General features: G+C 36.7%; 1 protein-coding gene across 5 annotated transcripts in view; it reads right to left on the bottom strand.

Moving 5' to 3' along the window:
• The window catches only part of EFCAB5 (EF-hand calcium binding domain 5), a 106364-nt gene that overhangs the window by 24892 nt on the left and 67477 nt on the right, over positions 1–13995 (bottom strand). For all 5 annotated transcript variants that reach the window (XM_054689151.1, XM_054689152.1, XM_037493774.2 and 2 more), the window contains 4 exons: positions 13515–13671; positions 3607–3896; positions 1933–2102; positions 644–872 (listed from right to left, as the gene is read on the bottom strand). In XM_054689151.1, the coding sequence (XP_054545126.1) occupies positions 644–872; positions 1933–2102; positions 3607–3896; positions 13515–13671 (846 nt within the window). The remainder of the gene's footprint in view (positions 1–643; positions 873–1932; positions 2103–3606; positions 3897–13514; positions 13672–13995) is intronic.

Raw genomic sequence — 13995 nt, 5'->3', positions numbered from 1 at the left:
GAGAGCATAGCAAGTTTCTGATTGTTGCTACATTCCAGTCCACTGTATCCATATAAAGGCTTTCAATTTTCCTTCATTGCAATTTCTGTTCATAAAATTAAATTGTACATTGTTATTAACTAAATGAAATGATCCAGTTATGCTATAGTCTTATGTTATAGTGCCTATCCCTTTTGTGATCTAATTTGGAATTCTTGAGAGAGATTTAGATTTTTTCCTCCATTCTTCATCCTCAAAAATTATAACACTGAAATCAAGAGCTATGGGGTTGCATATCTTTGTGTAAAGTTCAAAGGACTTCTAGGTGCTGCCATTAACAGAACATAAATATGTCCCTTCTGAAAGCTCATCCCTACTTTTTGGTCTTAGCAGTCTAATACTTATATTTTGGGTTCTGAAACACAAAATACTGTTCATATGATTAATGCAATGGGACACATCTAACAATTTTCTCAGAGAGGCTGAGGCATGAATGTGCAACTGAGGCTAAGAATTCTTCCAGGTGTTATGACTCTCCAAAGGCTGATACATACACACAGGGAACAGGAACAAGTATGATGACACTACTGATTGTGTTTTTTAAAGGAGTATAGAAGGAGAGACCATTCTATCACTGCCCTTGAAGAATTCTTCTATGACTTACCTGATAGAATCTAATCTCATGAGGTAGGAAGATATTTATTTTCTTGGGATCTCTAAGGGTGTCCACAGCCAAGACCCCAAAGATCCTCATATGTGCATCCTGAAGAGGTAGAGCCAGTAATGATCCATTACAATCACTCTTCTTGCGGGTATGGTTCCAGAAAAAGACGTTCCCATGGTATTGAACTTGGGGGACATGTATTGGTTTCCCTTCATCCACTACTGTAAAGCTGAGGAATAGAAATAAGAGGATGAGAGAAAAGCACAGAAAAGGACTTTAAACTATGCATGACACTAGATCAGTTCTCCATTCATCATCATTGGCATTATGTCAGAGAAGTAGACTAAGATAAAATTTCCAGCTTGAAGAGTTTGACTTGAGAGAAAGACTTTAGAAACAAGCTTACACAGTAACAGAGAAAACCTATACACAGGATGCAGAAGACAAAACTTGAGGCCTTCCCGGTGGTGCAGCAGTTGAGCACTGGGCTGGGAAGCTACCCACAGCCTCTGCAGCGCTGGTTCCATCTCTGGCCCCCAGCGAGGGTCCCACATGGTGCACAGACCTCTCCTGCCGTGCCCGCTGCTCCTCCCAGCAGTGTATTTCGTCAATCTGCCTGTTCTGTTCTCCACTCTCTGGTGAATTCTCTCACCCTCCCGCGCTTCTCTCTGTACCCAGTGCTTGTATAAATAAATAAATCTTCAAAAAAGATGACAAAACTTATAGAATAGGCAGAAATAATTGAGCTGATATTGTGAAGCAGAGTCTCTCTATGGTGAATCAATGCCTAAAAGTGAGCTCTAGGGCCTCCCCGGTGGCGCAGTGGTTGAGCGCTGGGTTGCGAAGCTGCCCGCAGCCTCTGCAGCACCGGTTCTATCCCCGGTTGCTCCCCAGCCACCGGAGGAGGGTCCCGCATGGCGCGCAGACCTCTCCTGCCGCCCGCTGCTCCCCTGAGCAGTGTACTTCAGTCCTTCTGCCTGCTCTGCTCTCCACTCTGGCTCTGGTGAATTCTCTCACCTTCCTGCGCTTCTGACTGTACCCAGTGCTTGTATGTATAAATAAATAAACAAACAAACAAACAAATAAATAAATCTTAAAAAAAAATAAAAGTGAGCTCTCAAAATTAATCAGGTGAAATCATCTAAGACTGGAAATCCACCTCTCTAGTAGTATTGGTGACCTGAGGCATTTCTTTATTGGGAAACTAACCAGGGTTTCAGTGTTAGTTTACTTCCGAAAGGGAATTATTTTTTAGAAGGGTGAAAACTACCTCTTCAAGAAATTCTTACCTGATTCCCTCCATGTCCCTGTAGAGCACTTTGTTCAGTACAAATGGAGCATCATCTAAAGTACAAGCTACATTCCTCAATAGAACATTTCCTCTATCAGGCAATAGTTGGTTTTCTTCCAGGAGGGAAATGTGAGCACTGATCTTCTTATTTCCATGGGCTTCCGCATCCTGTGGCAAAATGTTTCTTACCATGTATTTACCAATAGTCAAAGAGCTACTCTCTGAATCATGCCTCCCTTTATTAGTCAATTTGTGTATCTGACTCCAATAATTTTATTTTCCTGAATTATTTATGGACAGTGGGGGAAAGGTTTATTCCCTATCTGTCCCCCAAACCTTAGTTTTAGTGAGTGGAATGGATTTACCTTATGCTAACTAGATTGGTTTCTTTAAAAAAAAGAAAGAAGGAAGGAAAAAGTCTCAAGTCCACTCAAATTTATAGGTTTAAAATTGGATCCCTTTGAACTATAGTCATACTGTCTGGGTTTCAGTTAAAAGTATTTCTTTTAGAGAGCTGGGACAAGAAGATGATTGCACTCCACTCATATTTCTTGACCTTTTACTATAATGTGAATGTAGGGGGAAAAAAACACCCTGAGAGAATTCTTAAAATGATTTAACTATGAGATATGATTCATGTCATTTCTTTGGATCCCCAGAACTCAACCATTATTTCTCATTAAAATAACTAAAAATTCTCTATACCTGAAATACTATAATATTAGTAACAATATATTGAACATGTCCATAAATTTGATATGAGACACAACATTTGTCTCATCTTTTTATAATTGGGTAATGCTTTTCATGTCTTCTTCCCTATTACCTACCTCTATTCCATCTTTTCTAGATAACAGATCTATAGAGTAACAAAAATGTAGGAAGATTTCTTTTAGGGTACTGCAGATTTCTGAAGCACAGGAGAATACTACTGCTTTTTTATTGATGGGTCTCCTGTTCCTGGTCATATCATTTCCAACTACACTGGAAAATTCAGTCATTTGGGAGATGATTCCAATAATCAAGTCTGGCTAGTTATCTGAGATGAATGATACAAACCCCCCGAATCAATGGAATCTGTGATATATGTCGAAGATAGCCATGGTATTTCTACCTGGGAGGAATAGCAAGTTGGGCACGTCTGAATGAGTGACAAAGCTGTGGGCAGTGGTCCATCAGGATCATGTGTTTTAAATGACAAGATTCTGTAATAGCCTGTTTGTTTCTAGGCAATGTTGTAAAATACTGTGTGATGGTGGATTCTAATTTATAATGATTTTATGATTTAAATAGTTCCTTTTTAAACTGACTCCAAAAAAAATCATACAAGGGATAATTAGCTTAAACTGCTATTGCACCTCCTTACTGGTATTTTTCAAAGCAGTCTACTCTCTGTTCTAGGCTTGTCTTTCAGCACAAATGAAATTAAAAATCTCAAGACATAATTCCGTCATTTATATCTATCCTCTCTGCTTCTACCATGCCCAGCTTAATCATCCTTGTTGCCTCTTGATAACCTTTGGGCCTTTGTAATGTACTGGAATAAATAAAATATCTATAGCTGTTCCTAGCAATTTTTCGAGAGAATTTAGTGTGCTCCTTTTTTGCAATCATTGAGCACTGCCTGCTATGAGGAAATTTACCCTCTTATATATCATTTTAGAAAACATACCTGGGTGAGCGCCTTAAAGGTCTCATTGTACACTGGTTCCAGGGATACCCCACTTGTCTGAGCAGCACGTTGGATTTGATGCAACCACTTTCGTCTGGCAGAGTTTCTGAGATTCTCAATATGTGTCCTTTCTAAACTATACATAAGAAACTCTACAATGTTTTCCAGAACAAGATCTTCATTGCCCCTAAGTTCAGATACAACCAATTCTATGTATTTCTGAAACTGCCTTGCAGATAGCCTTACTTCTTGACCAGGGAGTGGTTTTGGAAAATGGATATGTAGTTTAGCTAAAAGACAAACACAAAATAAATAACTAATCAAAAGTTCATTCATCTGTGGAGGAAATTTTCATTCTTCTCTTATAGTTCATCAAAGTCCTTGGCAAATGTTCTTCCCCCGCACTGAAAACCTTAAAAACCAAAAGAATCTCTCCCAACAAAACATCTTATAGTGACTTCCTGTGCTGAACTTAAAATGACTTCCATGTCATTTTCCCTGTTTTTGTTTTGTTATGTTAATTCTACCACTCAGCCATATGAAATCCCAGGGTCAGCTTTGTCTCCTCCCTACCTTTTACTTTCCACATCCAATAGGCCTTCTAATCCTATCATGTTATTCTTTGGCATTGTATCTGGTGGCTATTCCTCTCTATTTCTACTTCCTTAATCCTGTACTAGTATTAATCACCTTAAAATTGGATCAGCAATAGATAAATTCAATACATATTTATAATATTAAACTAAAACACAATTTGCTTTATACAATTCCCTTTTTCAGCCCTACCATATTCAAACTGAGCCCATAATAATAATATATGCCCATAATACCATATAGGAATTATTTGCTCTACTATAACCATTCTACTTAAGGTCCCTGACCAGCCCTTTCACACTTCTGCATTTTTTGTTTCTAAACTATACAATAATTAATCTACTATAAAACTTGAACATTACCAATAACTTACATCTTACTCTAAGCCCCTGCCAGTATTTCACCCACTGCCTCCTGACACCCAGATATCCTGAAAGTTTGCTTTTGCTTTATCTTTCCCTTCATTTTTCTTTTCCCCAATAGTGTGTGTGTGTGTGTGTGTGTGTGTGTGTATGTATACTTCTAAAACAACATATAGTTTAGTTTTGCCTGTCTGTAAACTTTAGAATGAAAGGATATTATATTAAATGTAGTTTTCTTGGTTTTGCTTTTTTATTCAACACTATGCTACCATATCCAAGTTGTTTCTATAGCTGTGACTCATTCATTTCTACCACTATATAATGTCACTCTGTAAGTACCGCCATCATTGATTTATTTTCCTTTCGGTGTCTATATAAGTTGTTTCTAGTATTTTGCTCTTATGAACAATGCTCTGAGCATTTTGTCCATATCTTCTGGTGCACAAGTGCAAGTTTCTTACTATAAATAATAAGTCATAGGTATGTGCTTTTCCTCTCCAAATTTCAGAATCTCCCCTTCCTCAAAAAACTTCCATTGTGATTTCTCCTTCCCTTGAAAGAACAATAGCATCCATTCTATACTATTTATCTGACAGTTAACAAATGCCCTCTGGTACCTTTCCTCATCTTATATGAGAACTTCTCATTTCTATAGTTGGACATTTGTTGATTTTTCTCGTTAGCATCCATTCAGCTTTTTCCTGGTAATTGCATCCCAATTTTTGCTTTGGGGAGATCATGCCACTCCCATTTTTGTTCATGTGTCTGAATGGGGTTCTACTCTTGGTTCTAGAGGTAGAGCATGCATCACAGACATAAGCCAGTCAGGACATTCTAATCCCCTAGTTAGAGTGGTTACTACAGACTAATGCCGACTCTTTACTTGAATGATTAGAAATAGAACATTTCCTTTTTATTCCTATTGGACTTGAATGAACCTGTAAGGATGTGAAACTAGACCTGGTCACTACAGGAGAGAGGTAGTATGAAAATGGTGACAAAAATAGAAGAGAGCAGCAGCAGACTGAAAGAAACAGAAATTTATCCTAATGCCATTGTTTTAACTCCCAAATCCAAGCGTGTCCTGGAATTTCATGAACATGAATTAATAAAGTCCTTCTTTGATTAACCACTTTGGACTGGGCTTTCTAACTCAAAAGGATGTTAACTGACATGGTCTCCAGTTAGTTAAAAGTAACTGTACGTCCTTCCACTTCCATATTTTTTGTTCTTTTCCTTTCTTTTTTTTTAAATAATTTTTATTTTTTTATTTTTTAAAGATTTATTTATTTATTTATTTATTTATATAAACACTGAGGTACTGCCAGAAGCATGGGAGGGTGAGAAAATTCACCAGAGCCACAGCGGAGAGTAGAACAGGCAGACTGACGAAGTACACTGCTGAGGGGAGCAGCGGGCAGCAGGAGATGTCTGCGCACCATGTGGGACCCTCACCAGCCACCAGGGATAGAACTGGTGCTGCAGAGACTGTGGGCAGCTTCATAGCCCAGTGCTCAACCGCTGCACAACTGGGGAGGCCCTGTTCTTTTCCTTTCATTCCTTTCTCTTTTTTAACAATTTGATTCTAAAACCATCAGGTGGGTAGAGCAAGGTAAGACTCTGTTTCTGGTCAAGGGAAGCTATGGTGGCTAATAGCAGGATATCAGAATCAAAGTGGAGTAAAGGGGGCATCTGTATATAGGCAGAGACTTGGCATGGGTGAGGGGGTTATCCATGTGAAAGGCAATCTTCAGCTCATATGAATGAAGAGGGTAGACTTGCAGAAAAGTGGTTTAGCTTGGGTTATCAGGAGAACTCAAGTGGGATGCAGAGAATAGCCACATGAAGTGGATGGCCAATGTGGGGTTTGTAAGTCTAAGCAGGGTAAGAGCGTGCAAATGGAGGGACAGCCTGGTGTGGGAAGTCAGAATCTAAAGAGGGTGAGGAAAGTGTGTATGTGAAGGGAAGCCCATATCAGGGAATCAGGGTCCCAGCAAAATGAGGAGCACTTTCCAGCTAAAGGATCTGCTCAGTGTGAAGAGTCAGAAGCCTGCACAGATTGAGAAGGGAAATTGAGTAGGAAGATTAGATTGGTCTGAGATGTTAGAACCTAAATGTAGCAAGAAGCATATGAGTGTGGGGGGGATGATAGTGTGATGGGATATTAGTTCCACACAGGAGGATTGATAAAAAATATTTTTAGGATTATATGAGCAAGAGAGAAGGGATCTATAAAATTGGGAGAAAACTAGAATGACTCTTGTGCTACTGTATTGGATTTGGATATGTGTGTGAACTCATAGTTTTTAATATTAGTAGATATTATTTACAGCCACACCACCCTACACATACCTGATATAATCTAATACTAATAGATATTTACAGAGCTATATACAGATATAGATGTTTATGTATACACACATACATATTCCCCATAAGAAACTTGAGAGCAGGGCCTGGGAGAAATGAGCAGATGCAGAACCCAAGTCTTGGCTTCTAAATACCTTTCTCTACTAAAAGAAATCAAGGTTCCTTGGACAAATGGGTGAATCCAGACAGGGATAGGGAAAGCATAAGAAAATCTAGATCTTACTATGGCAGAAAGCATGGAGGTGCTCAAAAAATTATGGATACATATTAAAAGGACACAGGAAAGTATCCAGCTGTTGGTTATAAAACTAAATATATACCTACCCTATGATGCAGAAATTCTACCTCTAGGTATATATTTTAAAAAATTGAAATATAGGGCCTCCCTGGTGGCGCAGCGGTTGAGCGCTGGGTTGCGAAGCTGCCCGCAGCCTCCGCAGCGCCGGTTTGATCCCCGGTTGCTCCCCGGCCACCGGAGGAGGGTCCCACGTGGTGCACAGACCTCTCCTGTCGCCTGCTGCTCCCCTGAGCAGTGTACTTCAGTCCTTCTGCCTGTTCTGCTCCCTGCTCTGGCTCTGGTGAATTCTCTCACTCTCCTGCACTTCTGACTATACCCAGTGCTTGTATAAATAAATAAAAATAAATCTTAATAAATAAATAAATAAATAAATAAAAAGACATTCTTAATGTCAGTGACCCATTGTTTAAAAAAAAAATTGAAATATATACCAACAAGAAAAGATTTTAAAAGATTATTCATAGCATCTCATAATAGCCAAGAACTAAATGGTTTCAATGTCTATCAGTTGGAAAATGGATTAACAATAGAAATAACCTAAATGCCCCAAACAGATGAATGGATTAAGAGGATGTGGTGTATATGCATGTATATGTAAACACAAACACACAGGAATATTACTCAACTATCAGAAAAGATATGCTCTTGCCATTTGCATCACACAGATGGAGTTGGAAGAAATAATGCTAAGCAAAATCAGTCAGAAGGAGAAAGACAAATGCTGGATGATGTTACTTATCTGTGGAATATAGAAAAATAAAACAAAGAATCAGATAAAGCAAGACTGAAAAACTAACCTTTGAAAGCCTCCATTGTGGAATGGAGGAGAAGGGGAGGGAGGAGAACAAAGAAGGAAGAGAGCACGAGGATTCTATGGTAATGGACTTACGGGTTCTTTGGTGGTGGGCACACTCTGGTAATAATGCCTGAAGGGGGGAATCCTATACTTCTATAATGGAAACAATGGTGTGAACTAATGTTAACTCAATCAAAAATATTAAAAAAAGTTATAGTATTCTTACAATGAAATATTTACTCAGCAATAAAAAAAGGAGCAAATCGTTGATCCATGAAACAAAAATCTCAAGAAAAAGTATGCTATGTGAAAGAAGTCTTACGCAAAAGGAAGGCCTAGAAGAGATAAAACTAATATATGGTGGAAAACAACCAAAAGAATTGCTGCATTGGGGATTGGGTGGTGGGGACTGAATGGAGTAATGGGGTATGATAAATCTTTTTGGTTCTATATTTTCATAAGGTTATAAAAGGATATATAGGGATGGAGAAACGAATAGATAATTAAAAAAGTAGTGAAATGTTAATGGTAGAATCTAGTCGGTTGGTATGGAAGTACTCACTGTAAAATTCTTTCAGGTTTGCTGGATGTTTGAAATTTTTCACAATATAATATTGGAGGGGGAGGGAGGGCACAGAAGCCAGACTGAAAAGACTCTCATTGGCCAAATCTGAGTCAATATGAGTACTCAAATAAACAGTGATAGTGATGGATTAAAAACCATTGAATAAATAGGAAACCAAGGATACAGACTGTTATAAAAACCTTAAGTTTTATCAAGATATTAATTTTGAGACTAATTTTATTGACACATTAAAAAATTTTAAAAATCATCAGTAATCTCAACAGCCAAGTGATAATTTGCTTAAATATTTGGTGTCTTTTCTTTCTGAAACTTTTTCTATGTGTCTATCTACTTATACACAAGACACTAAACTAGATATAAATATATTTATACATATGTGCATATAATTATAAAACTGCTCTATTTCTATTATCCAGAATCACTAATATTATGGTGCATATCCTTCATCTATGTATATTTTTTATAATATAAATCATATGGTACATTGTTTTATGCTTTTTCCCTTAGCACATTACCATGAACACTTGCCCAAACTGCCTACATAAAGATAACTCTTAATTGGTTCATATTATTACATTCTATTGATAAGTCAATTTTTTAATCAGCTATCTTATTTTTTTTTTAGTGAGGTATTCTTATTTTATATCCTTGTAACTTTTTTAACAATATAGGAAGAAAGGGGGTGTTTATATGGTTTCAAAGTACACCTACAAGGTACTTACATGTTACAAAGAGAAAAATAATATCTTCAAAGTGGAAGGACCTTACAGATTAGCATATTATATGAAATTTCTGATAGGATTCAATGAGAACATTCCTGCCAAAAGTTAATAACCTGAATTTAATCATGAGGAAAGAGACAAACCTAAAAGAAGGATGCACTAAAAACAACTAGTATGTAGTCTTCAAAAGTGTCACACTCACAAAAATCAAGAAAAGACTGAAGATAGTCCTTGTTTCCAAGTGAAGACACAGTTACAATTTTATACTACTTGTCCAATTTTCAGTTTCTTTAGAAAACTAGAATGAGCTTTTTTCAATATATGGTTCTTACTATTCAATATTTCTGGAATTCATTGACAGAATGTGTCACCAAAATGTTATAATTTTAAAAGAGTTAAATATTCCACTTAAGTAAAAATTTATACATTAAAGCAAATCTTGTTGTTTAATAGAAAATTAAAGGTCATATCCAACAAATGTTAATAAGCTATTCCATGAGAAGTAATGGGGGTGGGGGAGAGAGTCATTTATCCCATTATATTCTACACAGTAGATAAGTCACATAGTCTACAGTCTTCTCTAAGTGATTATTTCACTCAAAAGATTAGGCTGTATGAGATAGGAATGAAAAGGGAAAAATACAGGTTGAAAGTTTCAATTTATCCCTTCTATGCAGAAAATTTGCACTTTAAGTACAACAACAGAAACATTACTTGAAATTTCTAATTCTGTGACTTTATCCTAATTAACCCCAATTTTAATTATTTTACTTTTATAATTTTTTTTCATAGAAGCAACAAGGTAAACCATTTTTTAAACCTGGGGCACAGAAATAAATCAGGAATGTAGAGGAAAACAAAAAATAAACAGAACTGTTTGAAAATTTGCCTATCAGTTATTAGCTAATGTATAAATTTAGCATTTTCTTCCTTTTTTAGGAAGTTAAAATCTGCCTTTTTCCATGAATTCAGCAATCAGCCAGGTGGCTAGCAGTATGTGTTCAGAGTCATTTTTTATAAGCCTACCCTAGGAGAGAAAAATTTGTTCTTCCTGCTTGCAGACACAGACATATTCATCTGGCAGCAGATTCTGTTTCCTTATTATTTTCTTCATTCTCATTTGCTGGATTAACCTATTATTTTTTATGTTATCTACCTATCTCTATTGTTGTATTTCAATTACATTTATTGCAACTTCCTTAAAATATCATCCTCCAGTTCTTTAAATTCTAGAATTCATCATATCTAACTCTTGCATTTTAGAAATGAGAACATCTGGATCTACAGAGGGTCAGTAACTTGCTGATAAACCTGTGGTCATTTAGTGAAAGATCCAGCAGTGGAAATCAACTCTGCTGGTGTTCTGTGTTATGAAATTTGCCCATTTTATAAGTGGAAACTACCTAATTATATTTTCTAAAACTTCATTAAGTAAATTCTTTTTGGATACAGTTTCAGACAAGTAATATATTATGTATAAATGTAAAGTTTGCACAAGATATAGTTAATGAGGAAACTATGATGATTAAAAAAACAAGGTGCATTTGAAGATCAAGGAAAACAACAGATTTCTTTTTTATATTATTTTTTATTTTTTACATCATTGTTCATTTTTAAACTATATTTGCTTCCCCCCACCCCCTCAGGTGTATTCCCCATAGAGTTTCCTTCACCAGTGCGCCCCTGCACCATCACCTCAGTCCCCTGTGCTCCTCCCTCCCTCCCTCTGACTCCTCTCCTCCTCCCCTGCAGTATACAACAGATTTCTAAAGGGCCGAAGCACTTAACTAACCCTGAAATTTCTCTACCACATGTACTATGTAGTTCAAGAAATAAAAATCTTATATGCCAAAGCCACCAGATAAATCCTAAAACTCAGTGAAGAGCAAAATCATTCAGGGACCTCCCCTGGTGGCTCAGCGGTTGAGCGCTGGGCTGTGAAGCTGCCCACAGCCTCTGCAGCACCGGTTCCATCCCTGGCCGCCAGCCAAGGTGCCACAGGCGTGCAGCCCTCTCCTGCCACACCTGCTGCTCCCCTCAGCATGTATTTCGTCAGTCTCCCTGTTCTGTGCCCGCTCTGGCTCTGGTGAATTCTCTCACCCTCCCGCACTTCTGACTGTACCCAGTGCTTGTCTAAACAAACAAATAAATAAATAAATCCTTAAAAAAAAAAAAGAACAAAAACATTTATACTGGTATTTAATTGAATGAAGAAGGGAAAAATTACACTGGAGTAGTCTTTGATCGGAAGTATTGATCAGAAGAGAAAATACACAGTACAGGAGAAGAAAGAGTCATCAAGGAGAATAAGTCAGTAAATTAAGGAGAAACTTGCAAGCCAGTCAGACTTGGGAGGTAAATCAGACAGATTTGCAGAGGCAAAGAGATATAAGAAAAAAAAATTTGAAGAAGCAAAAACAGGCAGCTCTTTGGAATGGTTTAAATTCTTTAATCTCGAAGGTGAGGGTAGCCAGGCACACAGAAGGAATCTATGTAGAATTAAGGTCTTGAGCAAAGTACTCTGCAACAAATTCTGCTGCTTCTTGCTTTGATACCCCCACCAGCAATGGACAAGGATTCCAATTTCTTCACATCTTTGCCAACACTTGTTACTTTGAATTTTTAAAATTACAGTTATAGGGGAGGAGACATTTGGCTGGACATTCAGAGTGACAGACTCTCTCTCCTACAACCATGTTCCACTTTGTCTATAACCTCACAGAGAAGGCCTCAAGTACTGGTAAATGCCTAAATCTGGTAGTTTCAAATAGTTGAGGAAGCTATGTCGTATGATTTGGTGACACTAAGGTGTGGATGTGGTTTTACATCAGAAAGATCATAGGCAAGTGTAATATCATTGGTTATAATGTTTGTAGATCAATCTTTGACATGTAATTATATTTGGTTTATTATTTTAAAATAAACAAGTATATTATAGCCATACTACATAAGCAACAAAAGCAAAAATAAATAAATGGGACTACACTGAGCTAAAAAGCTTGCACCACAAAAGAATCAACAAAATGAATAGGAGAAAACTATCTGAAAATCATATATCTGATAAGGGGTTAGCATACAAAACACACAAGGCACGCATACAAATCAACTGCAAAAAGCAATCCAGTTTTTTAAAGAGTGTTAGAAGAACTAAATAGATGTTTTCCAAAGAAGAAATACAAATGACCAAAAGGTACATGAAAAGATGCTCAACTTCACTAATTATCAGGGAAAAGCAAATCAAAACCACAGTGAGCTATTACCTCACACCTGTAAGAATGTCATCAAAAAGACAAGCAATAACAAGGGAAAGGGGAACCTTCATGGACTGCTGGTAGGAATGCAGATTGGTGCAGCCACTATGAAAAACTATATGGAGGTTCCTCAAAACATTAAAATTAAAGTACTGTATGATCCAGTAATTGCACTTTTGGGTGTATAGTCAAAGGAAATGAGATATCTGTACCTCTATGTTCACTGAAGAATTATTCATAATTGCAAGATATGGAAACAACCTAAGTGTTCATTGACAGATGAATAGATAAAGAAATGTGGCATATAATGAGAAAAAAGGAATCTGCTATTTGCAACAACATGGATGAATCCTGAAGCCATTATGCTAAGTGAAATAAGTCAAAGACAATACCAAATACTATATGGTATCATTTATATGTGGAAAATTAAAAAAAGCAAAACTTATAGAAAGAGAACATAGCATGGTGGCTGCCAGGGGCTAGAAGTGGGGGGGATGTAATTCAAAGTATAAAACTTCACTTAAAAGATAAATAAATTCTGTATCTAGTGTACATCATGGTCACCATAGTTAACAGTACTAAATTATATACTTAAAAGTTGCTTCAAGAGTAGATTTTATATATTCTCACTACTAGAAAGAAATAATTACATAAGGTGATAAGAGGTGTTCACTAACATTATTATGGTGAACATTTCACAATATATGTATATATACAATCAACATATCATACACCTTAAACTTACACAATGGTATATGTTAATTATATCTTAATAAAGTTCAAAAAAAATATAGCCATAATAGTAGGTGTGGAGTGGTATCTCCTGGTTTTAAAATAAAACCAGGGTTTTAACTGTATATATGTTATAGTACTGGAAAAGTTGAAGCCAAGTATACCATAATTTAAGTGAAAAACTGTTATATTTTTACCTTTTCTCATAGATTCTTTCTCCATTCCCTCCTTGTATGTATATAAGAGTTCATCAACTTCCTTCAGATCCAGAAAGCCTGAGCTATCACTGTCCCACTTCTGAAAGAGGGATTGTAGGAGAAGTTCCCGTCGGATTTGGGAAGTCTTTTGTCTAGCCTACAATGCAAACAGGATGACAAAGCACAGAAGACACATTGTTTATTGTGATAGTCAGCATCCTTTATTTATTCCTCCAGTAGTGCAATACTATTTATGAAAACAACTTTATGTTAGGACTAAGCATGACATTAATGGGAAAATGAAGTGTTTGATCCTCTAAATATCATTTCTCTGTTTCACCTCTAAACCAAAAAACAGGCATTTTCTGCACTGGATTAAAACATATTAACTTAGGAAGGAAACACACTCCTCAAGAATCTTTAATTTAAAAAAAAGAATCTTTAATTCATTCCTTTCCTCTTCCTCGCTGGTTGTTCAGGG

This window comes from Talpa occidentalis, unplaced genomic scaffold (assembly GCF_014898055.3).
Source record: "Talpa occidentalis isolate TD23 unplaced genomic scaffold, MPIMG_talOcc4v2.1 talOcc4.7, whole genome shotgun sequence".
NCBI classification, from domain to species: domain Eukaryota; kingdom Metazoa; phylum Chordata; class Mammalia; order Eulipotyphla; family Talpidae; genus Talpa; species Talpa occidentalis.
This window is presented reverse-complemented; position numbering and strand designations above follow the sequence as displayed.